The sequence below is a fragment of the Branchiostoma lanceolatum genome, chromosome 2 (assembly GCF_035083965.1).
Source record: "Branchiostoma lanceolatum isolate klBraLanc5 chromosome 2, klBraLanc5.hap2, whole genome shotgun sequence".
Taxonomy (NCBI): Eukaryota; Metazoa; Chordata; class Leptocardii; order Amphioxiformes; family Branchiostomatidae; genus Branchiostoma; species Branchiostoma lanceolatum.
This window is the reverse complement of record NC_089723.1, coordinates 24,472,899-24,486,966: the sequence shown is the minus strand read 5'-3', so window position 1 is coordinate 24,486,966 and position 14,068 is coordinate 24,472,899. Positions and strand designations below refer to the sequence as shown.

At 38.3% G+C, this 14,068-nt stretch overlaps 2 protein-coding genes across 3 annotated transcripts; one reads left to right on the top strand and one right to left on the bottom strand.

The window, feature by feature from the left end:
• Window positions 1-69: 69 nt before the first annotated feature.
• Window positions 70-5,932, bottom strand: LOC136428124 (thioredoxin domain-containing protein 5-like). 2 transcript variants are annotated; one of them, XM_066417423.1, is made up of 11 exons: window positions 5,728-5,932; window positions 4,779-4,875; window positions 4,150-4,208; window positions 3,715-3,820; window positions 3,335-3,523; window positions 3,113-3,199; window positions 2,732-2,911; window positions 2,154-2,236; window positions 1,884-2,016; window positions 1,568-1,725; window positions 1,072-1,185 (listed from the first exon to the last, which is right to left on the bottom strand). In XM_066417423.1, the coding sequence occupies exons 1-10, from the start codon at window positions 5,898-5,900 to the stop codon at window positions 1,600-1,602; spliced, it is 1,233 nt and encodes a 410-aa protein (XP_066273520.1). In that variant the 5' UTR covers window positions 5,901-5,932; the 3' UTR covers window positions 1,072-1,185; window positions 1,568-1,599. The 2 variants fall into 2 exon arrangements, with proteins under 2 accessions (XP_066273521.1, XP_066273520.1); XM_066417424.1 differs by lacking the exon at window positions 1,568-1,725 and having other exon boundaries at window positions 70-1,185.
• Window positions 5,933-6,113: 181 nt separating this feature from the next.
• LOC136428123 (peptidyl-prolyl cis-trans isomerase FKBP8-like) lies at window positions 6,114-13,714 on the top strand. The gene is made up of 11 exons (XM_066417422.1): window positions 6,114-6,769; window positions 7,684-7,831; window positions 8,152-8,239; window positions 8,458-8,568; window positions 9,641-9,715; window positions 10,068-10,110; window positions 10,323-10,400; window positions 10,549-10,638; window positions 10,822-10,899; window positions 11,230-11,358; window positions 11,660-13,714. Exons 1-11 carry the CDS (start codon window positions 6,338-6,340, stop codon window positions 11,741-11,743), a joined length of 1,356 nt encoding a protein of 451 aa, XP_066273519.1. The 5' UTR covers window positions 6,114-6,337; the 3' UTR covers window positions 11,744-13,714.
• The last annotated feature ends 354 nt before the right edge of the window (window positions 13,715-14,068 follow it).

Here is a 14,068-nt window from a genome sequence, read left to right as displayed (position 1 = left end):
AACGAGGTTGAAGAGAAAAATTTGTAGAAAAATTCATGTAATCAAGAAATACACAACTGGAAAGCCAAATGGTTATCTCCATTTTGTTTTTTAATAATTGTCTTCACATATCAAGTTACAAAAGGTATTGACAGTTGACACATTACCATTTTGCAAAATGTAATAACTACAATCTAGACACATTATATGTGAAAAATGCTACATCTGTATCCCTGAAACACAGCAGTTAAAGGTGAAAAGTGATGAGATAAATCGCATTATCCAAAAAGAGGCAAAACCAAACATTTTATGTACTAGCTATAACATAATATGCTCCAAGAATAGAATATAGAGATCGACATGATTTAATACAATAGGTATCAATTGATAATCAATTCTTGTCATATCATTCTAAACTACATTTTTTATATCTGTATACCTCTTATTGCACAATCTCACTGACAATAAAATCTCTGTATGCCTCATTCCATGAAGATCTTGTGATATATGATTCAGACTGCCTGCTTTCCAGCAGTAGGTAAATGAATTATCATATGCCCTACATAGAAATTAAAGAGCTAAATACATGTAGGAAGATATCAAATGCACAGGCAGCTCCAGATACAAATTGGAAAAAAGAGTGTCCTTTTCTGGCCAAGAATAATTTCAATTTATCTGCGACAAAAGCTCAATAAATCCATGTTCTAAATGAAATAAGGGCTTGCTACTGTGCAGGTGATTTTACAATCATGCCAAAGGATAATGCATTTGTTATTTGATGGTTACTTACCTTTAATCAAATGACAATCGACTTACGGAAAACTTGATATTCAATAGAAGAAACACTCTCCTTCCCATGTGTAAAAACTGCTGGGCAATGATTAACAAGCCAGCTTTTCCTTTGCTGTCCTCAACAATTGTACAATAAGTGCAAAACTAAACTGTAGTGAGTTACTTTAAATAAAGGGTAAACTTCAAGTGACACTAGAAGAGGAAAAAAAGTGGTCCAAACTAAAGCAAAAATGTAGCCACGTTAGGCTTAAAAAACATTTCTGCTGACATGATTCCTATCTCCAGTTGGCATCAAAGCTCATCGTGTGTCTTTTCAACAACGTAGGAATGTAGGGACTCCAGAGTCCTGGCACCGTTGTAGTCAGCTAGCCTTGCTCCATTCTTAAAGAGGATCAGTGTGGGATAGCCTGTCACCTATAACAAACATACAGATATAGAACAGGTTTAAGCCCGACATTTGATGTTATGGGAAAGTCACTTCCATCTATTTTCCAAGCAGAGATTTCAGTGAGGGCTTAGTAGTGGTCGCCATTTTTTTTGTCTGTCTTCCTCCACCTCTGCCACAGAGTAGGTGTAAGTAAGTGTGCGATGGGAGTTTCCGCATGCACAGGTTTTTCTGGTCTGGCAGGCGAAAAAAATCGCGGCCACTACTAGTCCTGAGTACTAGTCTCCGGACTGAAACCACTGCTTGGAGAATAACCTCCATCACCTTCACTGCTGACCACCACATTACAAGCAGTTGAGCAGAAAAACCTTTGACACCTTTCACCCTGGTAAGCCAACCAGAAATATAAACCTGGAAAGACAAGTGTGTGTGACAGCCCTCTCTCACAGCTCATCGCGTAAGACCCTCCGAACAAATGAGTGTAGTGCAGTGAGGTCTCTGGGCCCTGAGTACTGTTCCGTCTTGTCGGAACCGCCTCGAAATAGAATGAGTGTTGGGTACCCTCGTATCTATGGTGAGGGACAAAAAGTGTGGTGACTTGATTTACACAAAGTCATTGTTTTTTACACATTTGGCTCTCTAAACTAGAATTAGAGGCCTAAAGCAACTGTTCCAGATATTTTAACATTGTAATTATGACGCTATCTAGGAATGACTGATAGCTCACCTTCTGGTCCTGACAGACTTCCCTGTTGTCTGCTATGGTACAGTCTACCTTAGCGATCTTCACGTGAGGCTGGTCAGGGAACTTGTGTGACAGGGCATCCCATGTGGGGGCCAGCCGCTTGCAGTGGCCACACCTGGGAGTGAACATTGCAGGGTTAGAGGAATCCACTGCTTCACATTCATCTATCCTTACTTCTATCTTACTTTTGCTTACTTCCATACTTTGCAAACGATAAAATGAGTTGAGGAAGAGAACAAACTTCACACTCACCATGGTGCATAGAACTTTACAAAAGTGATCCCCTTGCTGATCTCTGTTTGGAATGTGTCAGAATCTAAGACTTGTACTTTGCTCTGAAAAAGAAAGAGTGGTTCTTGACTACTAAGTAAGCTGATGAAACAACATAACTGTAGGCTGTGACATAAGGCATTTGCAACAGGAACCAGTACTTGTTGAACATCACAAACTCATTAATCCATTCAAGGATGTGTTTTTGTATCATAAACACTGGTAATGCTACACAAACAACAATTGACACATCACCAAAGGGAACTAGAAATAGACAAAAAATTTAAGCAGCAACTTGAACAAGACTATGGAAGTATTCCAACCATGTTAACTTTAAGCAGCTTGTTTTCATGAGAAAGAAGCTGTTTATCAGAAGATGTATGACATAGAAATGAAAATGTAAAAAGTATAAAGATGGCTTTACTGGTACTTAATATCCTTCTACATACGGTATATGGAATGTTTTTTAACATTTCGAAACAATGCCTTTCCTGGTCACTTAGGAAATGTATGCATCAACTTAAAGGAGATTGCAGAAGCAAGAATACATGTACACTTACTTCTGGTTCGGCTGGCATTTCTCCCTGTGGCTCTTTAGGCCCCTCCCCACTTTTCTGTATCTTTACTGTCTCCTTTGGCTTCAGTGCTTCCTTTTCCCAAAACCTGTTGGACTCTTCCAACTTGGACGACACATAGGTTTTCAGCTCAGCATGGCCTCGTCCTCCACTGTATTTCTCCAGCTAAAAACATACAATATTATTCATTAACTTTGAATGCTCGGTAACCATACAAATAACAGGGGAAAATGACATCACTTCAATTTCTGAACACAATGACTTTACAACATGAATTTTTAGGCTTAAAAATTTCAGGGCATTTATAACTGATGTCACACATAAAAACGACCCTCATTATCTGGGCTACCAACAGAAAAAACCTACCACATCTCCATCTCTGAACAGCACAAGAGTTGGGTAACCCCTCACATCATAGTCCTGGCATACTGAATTAGACAGCGTACAGTCAACCTGTAAAAATAGTGTTACTTCATCAATATGAGAAGAAGATAAAACATATACACAACATGAATTTTAAATAATGTGCCACAAGGTAGTGCATGAAATTTTTAAAAGCAAATCCTGAGTCAAATAAGAAGTATACACCTTTGCAATTGTGAGACGCTCCTCATGTTCAAATGTTGTAGCCAGCTCCTCCCATGTTGGTGCTAGCCTTTTGCAGTGTCCGCACCAGGGAGCATAGAACTTGACAAAGTGAAGACCCTTTGCAACATGGTCCTGAAAGTTGGAGGCTTCCAAATTGTACAGACCATGTTTTGGTTCTGGTGCCACTGGCTGATATGTACAACAAGAAGACAAGCGTTAGTTTTACGAAGGTTGACTCAATCATCTCAAAAATTAAACCAGGGACAGAGCCAACACACTAAAATTTCAGCACCATGGACAGAGAGAGTGGATATCTGACATAGAGAAAAACAAGACCTGAGACAAGCATTGTTCACAGCCTGGAGGGATTGAAAAATTACCTTGGCAACTTCTGACGTCATTCGTGTGAAGTAATCCTCAAATGCCTTGGCTGTCCTGTCTCCCTTGTATCGATCTACTTCCTGGTCAGGACGGTACATCTTGAAGCTGGAGGAAAAGATACTTTCTTAATGTTGATTCTCATGTACACAGACAAAGGATTAGTAAAATTCCATAACAGCTACATCAGTCTGGTGTGTAGCTTTAATGACAATGTAACTAGCCTTCTTAGTCCATTAGAACTAATGGTATTTGAACAATTGCCTAAAATGAGTTAAACGTTCAGGAATCTCCTTTCTTGAAAGAAACTCCAAATATCCAATCTCCTTTCTTGTCCTTATTATCTTTTACAATCTATTTTACATTATCCATTCTATGGATTTGTTCTAATGAAGGTTTAGCACAATATAATTGAATATGTAGAGAAAATGCCTCACGTTGGGTATCCTGTGGCTCCCTGCTCATCACATAAGGCAATTTCTGAAGTACAGTCCACCTGAAAATAAACAAAGTGAGCTTAGCATATTCTAGGTACTTCATAACATAATCATGAAGTTTTGTAGTATCCAATATTTGATCATACCTCTGCAGGACTCCCTGACACAGGGGTGGGCAGCAGTTGGGTTGTCTTTAGGTTGTATGGATAAAAATCCTAAAGGCTCGGCTTAAGTTTAAATGCAATGGGTCCATATATGGGAAGAATCTTTAAAATAGGTGAAAGTCATTATTTCTGGTTGTATGTTTTGTTAGCTCTCCTCTGCATGCATTTTTATGTGATTATCAATTCATTGGCTCTACTTATTCATCAGCCGTTTTAAAAACATGTGCAACCGGTGTAAAATGAAACCTGATTCTCTGAACAGGATACTAGATATGCCAAAAATATACTAAGCATTATACACATGAAATTATTTACTGTGGAAACAGAGAGGAAATCTCAGGGTAATAGAAGGAATACAATTATGGTTCCCTTCGAAGTTCGAGAAAGAAACCAGGACAGAGTCATTGAATTTAAAGTCAAATCAACTTCTCTACATTTTTACAACTTTGGCTGTAATGGACATACTTTTGCCAGGTAGAGGGGAGGCCTTGGAGACATCTGTAAGTTGTACTTGTCTGCCAGCTCATCAAAGACAGGCATCACCTTCTTACAGTGGCCACACCTGTCAATATAAAGATCATTAGGAGTAAGGTCTGGAGTTATGTTTAATTCAAATCATGAAGCAGCACTTCATTTATCCTATAATCTTGTGGACCATAGAACAAGAAATGAAATTAATTCTATTTGTTAATAAAACAGAACTTTGACCATTGAAATATGAAGCATCCAGGAAATATAGCATTAAAGTCCTCAAAAACCTACTAGTACAACATTTTATTTACCTCATTATCTGGTGATTTTTGGCGTACCTCATTATGACAATTTTATTCTTGAAAAGACAAAGGCATTTAAAACCAATATAAAGTTAAAGATTTTTTACTTATTCATTTAAGGCAAACACGCTGTTGCCATTCCCTTTCCATGTTTTCCAAGCTGTGCGAATGATCGATTTATTAATATCCTCAACACAAAAACACAAAAGGCGATGTCGACACGTGGCTTTTTCTTACGTAGCTACAATTTCTAGGGACACCAATGATGCAGCACCAATAATTCCTTTTACTCAAATTTGGCCATAGAAATCACTTTGAACTCAGTTGCCATAATTTGTCCGTGAACGTTAGTCAAGCCGGAAGTGATCAGAAGTTTGGTTGATTTAATCGATCTGTTTTGCTACGTGGCGCTTACCGATTGCTTGGTTCTAAAGCTCGGCCTTTGTGTCTCGGTGATTTACGTAACATCGGCTAAACCATAAGTCTGAAATAGAGTCTTCCAAGTAACGCATTGTAGAGAAGCTAAATTTGATAACGTAATGGCCTGGAAAGATTGCAATTAGGTTTTATACCACAAAATCAAACCGCGCGCCACTCCCCCCAGACGGTGAGACCCACCACCCCAACATTCAAACACTCACCATGGCGCGAAAAACATGATGAAATGCGGCGCAGCCGTTATGGCCTCCTCGAACATGTGCCTGTCGTAGAGATGTTTGTACTCATCGTCCAGACTCTGTCCCAGGACGAGGGAAAGCACGACAGAGAGGACGACAACTGCACGGAGCACAAATTTGCAACACGGAACCGCCATGTTGTCAACTTTGCTGTGACTGACGGGATCGGACCAGTCCTTCTTTATCATAGGGATGATAACAAGATTTATGTAAATATTAGACTTTGTGTATGTTAATCAAGAATTCTAGTGACTAAATGTAAAGATAACGTTAAAGGTATATCTTGAGACCATTTTCTTTCTCATAGAGTAAAGTTTTGATCTATGATTTAAGTGTTTCCCCTATCCTATAGAATAGACCTGTCTTTTGACCTTTACCCTACCTCAGCCAAAGGATCATTCGGGCAAGGACAAGACTTCCGGGCTAGATTTTATCTCCAAATCTCTCGTACTCTCAACCCTATCAACAGTCAAGTGCTGTTACATATTCCCAAGGCTCAGTCCTGGTAGGCGCGTGTAGTTCTGACGTGTTGTCGGTGTTATTTTGCGACATAAACCTGGGCGACGTGATAAAAATGGATGATGGAACACGTGAGGACGTGACTGGAGAAAATAAACAACCAGAGGGCCTGGACTGTACAGGCGCTACAAACGGCTCCATGGAAGACAGAGTGGAAGATCTTGCATCAACGGAGACACAGCAAGCGGAGAAAACAGTCAATTCAAAAATAGGAGGATATGAAGGAAGCGTGGAAAACGCATTTAGCATGGAGGGTTCTGTTGAAGACGGCAGTAGAAGTGGGAAGGTGGAAGACGGCAAAGGCGATGTTCCAGAAAGCCTCGAATTGCACGCTAGCTCATCCCCTGAAAATGGTGGCGAGGATGCCAGTAACGTGGAGGAAGGAGAAGGAGATATGAAAGAACAAACAGAAGACGTGAAAGATGCAGAGGAGGAGACTGATCCTGAATGGTTGGACATTTTGGGAAACGGAAAATTGAAGAAAAAGGTATGATTGTGTATGCTTTTGTTATTGCGCTGAGAAAAGGACACAGTTTAGTTGTAGCTGTTGTTTTGATTTTCTGTCGTGGCAGACACTTTAGAGGTTGTACCACCTGTTGATTCCAGAGAGTCAGGAAAGAATGACAGGGCATGCTTGAACCATTGAAAGAATGGCAAGATATTACAAGGAATGCTTGAACGTTGAAGTTGTCCGTTGTAATCCTTGTAGTTGTACACCTCTCATATTAACAATTAATGTGTTTTGCTTAATCACTATAATTAGAAATCTGGTTCCCCTCTTTATATGATGCCTAAATACTCATCATCGGTAACCCATTGATATGAGAAGTATCAATGTTCAATCTTGCAGAATAGATGTTTTGGCTGAGAATTAATGTAACTGATATGCTTATTCCTCTTAATTGTACTTGTGTATTTAATCTAATGTATGCATGTGCTCTAGTAGAAACTTCATGATTGGGGTCGTGTGGCGTAACGGCAGAGCGTTCGGCTCAGAAGCAAGTGGTCCCAGGTTCGAATTCTGTCATGTCGATCTTGTGCCCTTGGGAAAGGCGACTTTCCTCACTCCGCCCAGGTGTAAATGGGTACCTGACTTCGGTTGGGAAAGGTCGTATTGAGGTTATTGGTGCCAAATGGCTGCCGCCCAGACCCTTGCGACAGTTCCACAAAATGCAAGTGCGATTCAAATATGTATCTGTTGTGTATTATGTGAACCCTGCATGAATTCGGCACTAAACATGCTAAAAAGGCTGCCATTGCACAGGTTATTTCTGACCAATAAAAAACATTAAAAGAAAATAACATAAATGGGTATGCACAAACAAATACCATGTCATTGAATGCAAGGATGTACAGTGATCACTGTGCCTACTTACTAAGTCAGCCCACCTGTACCCTTAGGTGATAGTGAAGGGTGGAGATGAGAGCACCAGGCCACGCCCAGGCCAGGACGTCACCATCTGGAGCAGAGGGAGGTTAGAGGATGGGACAACTGTGGACCAGCATGATGAGATCACTTTTGGACTGCAGGAGGGAGATGTCATCCAAGGTTAGTGCTGGGCTCATACTAATAGTGATTATTTGTATGCATATTTTGTGTGTGTGTTTGTGTGTGTATGTATATGTGTGCGTGTATGCACGCGCATGTGTGTGTGTGTGTGTGTGTGTGTGTGTGTGTGTGTGTGTGTGTGTGTGAATGATTGAATACAGTTTCTGAAACGCTGCTATTAATTCATAACTGTAAACAGCAACTGATGCACCAGGTGAGCTACCTGTAGACAAACAACAATATTGACATACACGTGCAGTGTGCACTTTTGTGATGTATTCCTAAGTCCTGACTACAGTGTCTTTTCCCCTTTTTTGTAGCCTGGGATCTCTGTGTTTCCCTTATGGGCATGGGGGAGACCTGTGAAGTAATTGTTGATGCCATGTATGCCTATGGATCACATGGAAGGTAAGAGGAATATTGTGAAATTGTCAACATTTGAAAAAATAAATCAAGACTACATGTCAGTAAGGCAATTATCATTGATAATTGTATAGTAAACAACAGTCAGGAAATACTACTATATTTGGTGTTTCTTAAGCGCCTTTTACAACGACATATATTTTCTTAGATTTAGAGGGCTAAAGCTTGGTAACCATATTAAATGTTTCCCTCTTTGTTTGCAGAGAACCAGGCATTCCAGAAAATGCTACAATCACCTATGAGTTGCAGTTACTGAATGCACAAGACAAGCCTGACCTCTTCACAATGAGTGCAGAAGACAAGTGCACACTTGGGTACCACACAAGAATACCTCGTCCTACCAATAGTTATTTGTGAACATGTTGCATTTTATCTTTTGCAAAACCACATCATATACTGACATGTACTGATATAGAGTCCATTCCAAGTCACCAAGAGGGTTTTATCATAATATTTGTAATAATTCAGAAAAAATTCTAATAGAAGAATATCTGACTGACAATAGTTCTAAATTTTTCTAAAAGATTGAATATAAAAATATGAATTTATTTGAAGTCGATTAGATAATTTAGAAATATTTTGAAAGGAACTGCGCAAAAATCTCTTTATTTAGAATAATTTCTAAACATCGATGTGATTCTCTCACTTTTATAAATATTTGCAAAGAATGGTAGAAAATGGTTAACAATGGTAGAATGGTGATTGCCCCCATAAAAGTAGGTGCTAATCTGGCCCTTCTGTCTGCTTTTGTACTTCTTTAGACTTCACTGCGGGACACTGTTGGGTCCTTTGTGAAAAGAATTCTTCCCTCTACTTCGTAAGGATGTGTGAATTGCTTTCTTCCCAGCCCTCTGACCTATTTATAAAGATGTTACAAATAATGGTATAAAATGGTAGGAAATTGTAAATAATGGTAAATAATGGTAGAATGCTGTTACCATTATTTAGAAACTGTTAGAAATATCATATTCCATATGATGAATATTTCTAAAGTTTAAGAAAACCGGAGAAATATTTGTAAAGTTGAAATCACATTCAAAATATTTCTAAAGTATGAAATCTCTCACACAAATAATTACAGATTGAAAACATTTGTAAATTATGACAATAACAACCCTCTTGGTGACTTGGAATGGACTCTAGGGTTGAATGGATTTTTGCTTATATCTAGTGGATTATCTTACACATTAATTTTTTTTCAAAGCTACATGTTAGCAATCAATTGCAGAAGTTACTGATCATGAACTGCATGTGAAAAGTACATTGACTGACATTTTGTTCCTTGATGATTTATGAATATTCTATACATGCATGTTGTTATGGCAGGACATGATGACAGTATTATGCTATACATGTGTATGAATAAAACCTGTCTTTTCCTGACAGGGACAAGAAGCGAGAAAGAGGCAACTTTTGGTATAGTCGCAATGATTTCATGCTGGCATGTCACTGTTATGATCAGTAAGTTTCACCCTGCAAAGTAAAGTCTAGCATAAAAGTATGTTCTGTGGTACACAAAAGGTTTTATGCCATTTCGATCAATCAGAAATCGCCATTTGTATGCAAATTGTATTTGTATGCCAATTGCTTTATGTAAGCAATAGCACAGTTGTGATATTACAGTCTGTTTTAGAACATATTAAGTTAGTGTATACCCTACTTGATTTTGAGGGGTTCTTACAATGAACTAAGATCTAATGCAGAAAGTTATAGCCAATGTCTGTAGTATTAGCTGAACTGTATAATATATTTCACATTACATATATTAACACTCCATGCAATTGCAATCTGTTATTCTTTGTCATTTTTGCAGGGCTGTGAAGATACTTGAATCCTCATCCAAGGAAAAATCTGAGGTATAGCATATTGATACATTCTGTGGAAAAAAACCTATTGTGGCAATTTTGATTGTAGTGCCGTGAGAGAATAGTCACAGTGTCTTTGTAGCTATTTATTTTGTAATGATAAGTTGCAGACAAGACTCATCATCATGAAACAACAGAAATCTCAATATAGTTTCCCCACTAACGGTGAGTTTTCCTAATAAACTTTACATTGTATTTCACAGCCAGACAGCGAGATAGTAAAACAGATAGACGACATCAGACTTAAGAGTTACAACAACATGGCTGCTGCTCAACTGAAGGTAAGACGTTGTGGTTACAAGCGTTTATTTCTCATTTCTTGGACTTAACAGAATTTTTACATAGAAAACTCTTGGACTGGTATACTTGAAGATGTGCTGAATAATGATATACTGTACCCACCTTGTATTGCCATATTTTCAACAATAGGCAAAGAACTATGACACTGCCAAGAAGTCCTGTGAGGCAGTCTTAGCAATCCATCCAGACAACGTTAAGGGGCTCTTTAGACTTGGAAAGGTTTGCATCTGTTTTTTTGTTTTTCTCATGTTCTGATAGATGTTGAGATAAATAGAGTGTTTGGGTGTCTATACATCCTTAATGCAACATATAGAGATTTGGTAATGTGAATGTTTGCACTGATAAGTGTGGATGACATCCATTATTCATTGACTGACCTAGTATTTTCAAATTTTTCTTCAGGTGTATGCAGGAAAGGGAAATCTGGACAAAGCAATTAGCTGCCTACGGAAAGCTATTAACCTGGAGCCAGAAACCAAGGTGAGTGGGAGGGCAGAGAATTTTATCATCTCTACTGCAATGATTTTTGTTTGTTTGTTTTTTACCAATAACAAGTACTGGAAGACAGGCTTCCCAAACCTCTGGTATAGTGTACTGAAGCACTGTGCTTAAACTGGAGTCAGGCATACCCTAGGTTATAAGGCAAGGTGCTTCCCACTGTGACCTTCCCAGCAGTTTGAGGGTTGAATACCTACATAAGCACATAAAACTTGAGGACTGCCAATAGCTACAAGCTGAAAACAAAGACAGGAGCAGATTAGTATAAAACTGGTCAAAAAGTTCAATGTAAGATTTCCTATTTTCTTACAGATCATCCACAATGAACTGTCCAAACTAGTTAAACAACAGACGTCGCAGAAGGAGAAAGAAAGGCACATGTACCGTAAGATGATGGGAGACATTGGCAACTCCCCCAATGGTGGTGGTACTTCAACAAATGTAAGTGCCACTATACTTGGTGTCTGTTTGTTTCTTTCTTTCTTTTTTTCTTTCTTTGTTACTTTGTTTGTTTTGGGATCAAAGTAGAGCACAGTCTGTGTCTTAAAAAAAACTAGGGGTGTATGAAAACATTGAAAATACAAAATGTAACAAAAGAAGAATTTGTGCTACCCATATTCATATCCTTTAAAAGTTTAATTTCAGTGTCATATATCAGATAGCAGTATATACTGCAGTATGTCTCTAGTCTAGTGTATCTGTCAATGGATTAGTCAATGATATTTGTTTGTTTTTTTGTCAGATCTGGAAGTGGGGTCTGGTCCTGGGTGCATCAGCCGCTGCATTGTGTGCCATAGGTCTCGGATTTGTCATGGCTAGACCCTGACAATCTGGACCGATGGAGATGGAGATCATGATCAAGAAACCCACCATTCTGTCCCAAGGATAGATCACCAAGGATTCTGAGGGATGTGTTGGGTTTGTTTGAATAGCCAACTAAACTAGCATGGAAAGTTTGGAAACCTGATTTCAGTCAATCATATCTCTGTTGTTACTTATGATCGTATAGTCATATATATAGGGCTGCTAATGTGGGCTAGTCACGAGAAAAAGTGCTGAAATTTCGCACAAGCTGTTTTTTTATGATGGGTAGTGTGTTCCATGTCATTGGAAACCTTGCCTATCGCTCTTAAAATAATTATACTTCATTTGCAATGATTATGCTTTTGTGTCACAGGCACCATGGCTGACTTCGTGGTTGGTTTACTCCAAAAGTGCTGAGATTTCCCTGCCACTATCAAACACTGTGTTGGCAGGGAAATTTGGTCACTTTTGTTTTGCAACACATTCACATAAGCAGCCCTAGTGCTCAATCCACGGATGTACAATCATAACAAGTCAACTACTGTTGTAAAGGACAATAAGTAGACTTTTCAATGATATATAATATAATGCAATTGATAAAGGAACTAGAGAGATATGATCAATTGAAGTCAAGTTTCTAAACTTTTATGTGAAGTTTATTTTTCTGTCCAATAATGACATGAAATGACATGATAACTGTGTTCATGTTCAAAATAGACATTGCAGAATTTGTTAATCTGATATATCAGTACTCTGCTGGGAATTTTAAGTAAATATCGCTCACACTGATTAAATCTAAATGTTGCCAGAAACTCATGATCTTGCTATCATGTGAAATTATATAAAAACTATGATGCATCATTTGAAGGAAGATGTCTATTTTTCAACAAGCAAAGAAAGAATGAATTAAAGCTTTCCTTGTTATTGATTTGTTACTCCAAATTGTACTGACTTATTAGTCATGTAGATACAGGTAGGAGATTCACACATTCCAAGTGAATAATAGAACTGTACTTTCTCTTGGTGCATTGTGCCTTTCAAAGGCCTAATCAAGTCAATAACTTGTTTTTCAGACAAGCTTTCTAAAAAAAATTATATTTGTCAAGAAATAAAACATTTGCTCTGGTTCACAATATCATTTTTGAAGTTAATTATGCTTTGGGATGAATATTAATTTCTGTACTTTATCTTGATTGACATTCTGATGTTTCTATTGTTTCAATATCAATTCAGATTTTCAATTACTACTATACCTAGCATGCTAGAGCACTATGAGCTTGCCAAATATAAACCTAATTAATGACCATGTGATCTATTGTTACGTAGACTGCTTCTTTAGGTTACAAAATGGTATGGTGCATTGTTATTATGTGTAGAAAGTACATATTAATGGTCATACATGAGTATGTACATGTAGATGACTGTCCGCCTTGTGATGTATAATTTTTCTAGAGGAAGGAAAAGATGTGGGCATGTATAAACTGTAGTTGATGGCAGAGTTAATACATGTCTAAGTTTAATGCAGCCTGTTGTACACATGTCAAGACATCTGATATTCTAATGTTTAATATGTAGTGGTGAGCAGAGCTGTGAGGCTGAGCACCTTTAGCTGGTACCTGTATTGGATGAGTATGTTGTCACTTTGAGAAAAATCATCATCATGCACACATGTAGGATATGGGTACTAGTATATATATTTGGCTAACAATGATTTCATATCAGCAATGTCATGCTCTGCCATGTAAACTGTGCAGTCCTGCAAAGCTTAAGGTGTCAGCATTCATGCTGTGCCAAGGAGACCAAGACGTCTGTGAAAAAGATGGCCTCCTAGTGGAGACTGTAGTGATGTTATTGGTACATTATACATGAATATGCCAAATTCAATGCCCTTTAAAGCATTGATGAAACTACATGTACTTGTTCTTACCAATTTTTTCCTTACAACAAACTATGTCAAATAAATCTGTTTTTGACCTTTAAGTCTATATATTGACCATATGGTTTGGGATCTATTAACTTCTACCTAGTTCTGTCACTATAAATACATGTAGGAGTTTATATCATTTGATACAAAGGACGTTGATGTTACTCCACAGCTCCAACTTTGCATTGGCCCTCAGGCTGAATAAGACAAAGTGATTCTAAGTAAGACATTTAGTGGTGATGAATTTTGCCGGGTGATAACTTGTGGCCTGGGTGTTATCTTGGTTAGTTTACATCCACTCCAGTCTATAGAGACTTGTAGCTAGCAGTTCAGATACGAACTAGGATGGTATACCTCATCTTTGCCACATTGCTGTTACAGCCTGGGTACTGTCCTAGCTAGTTACTTGACAGAGGTGAGGGG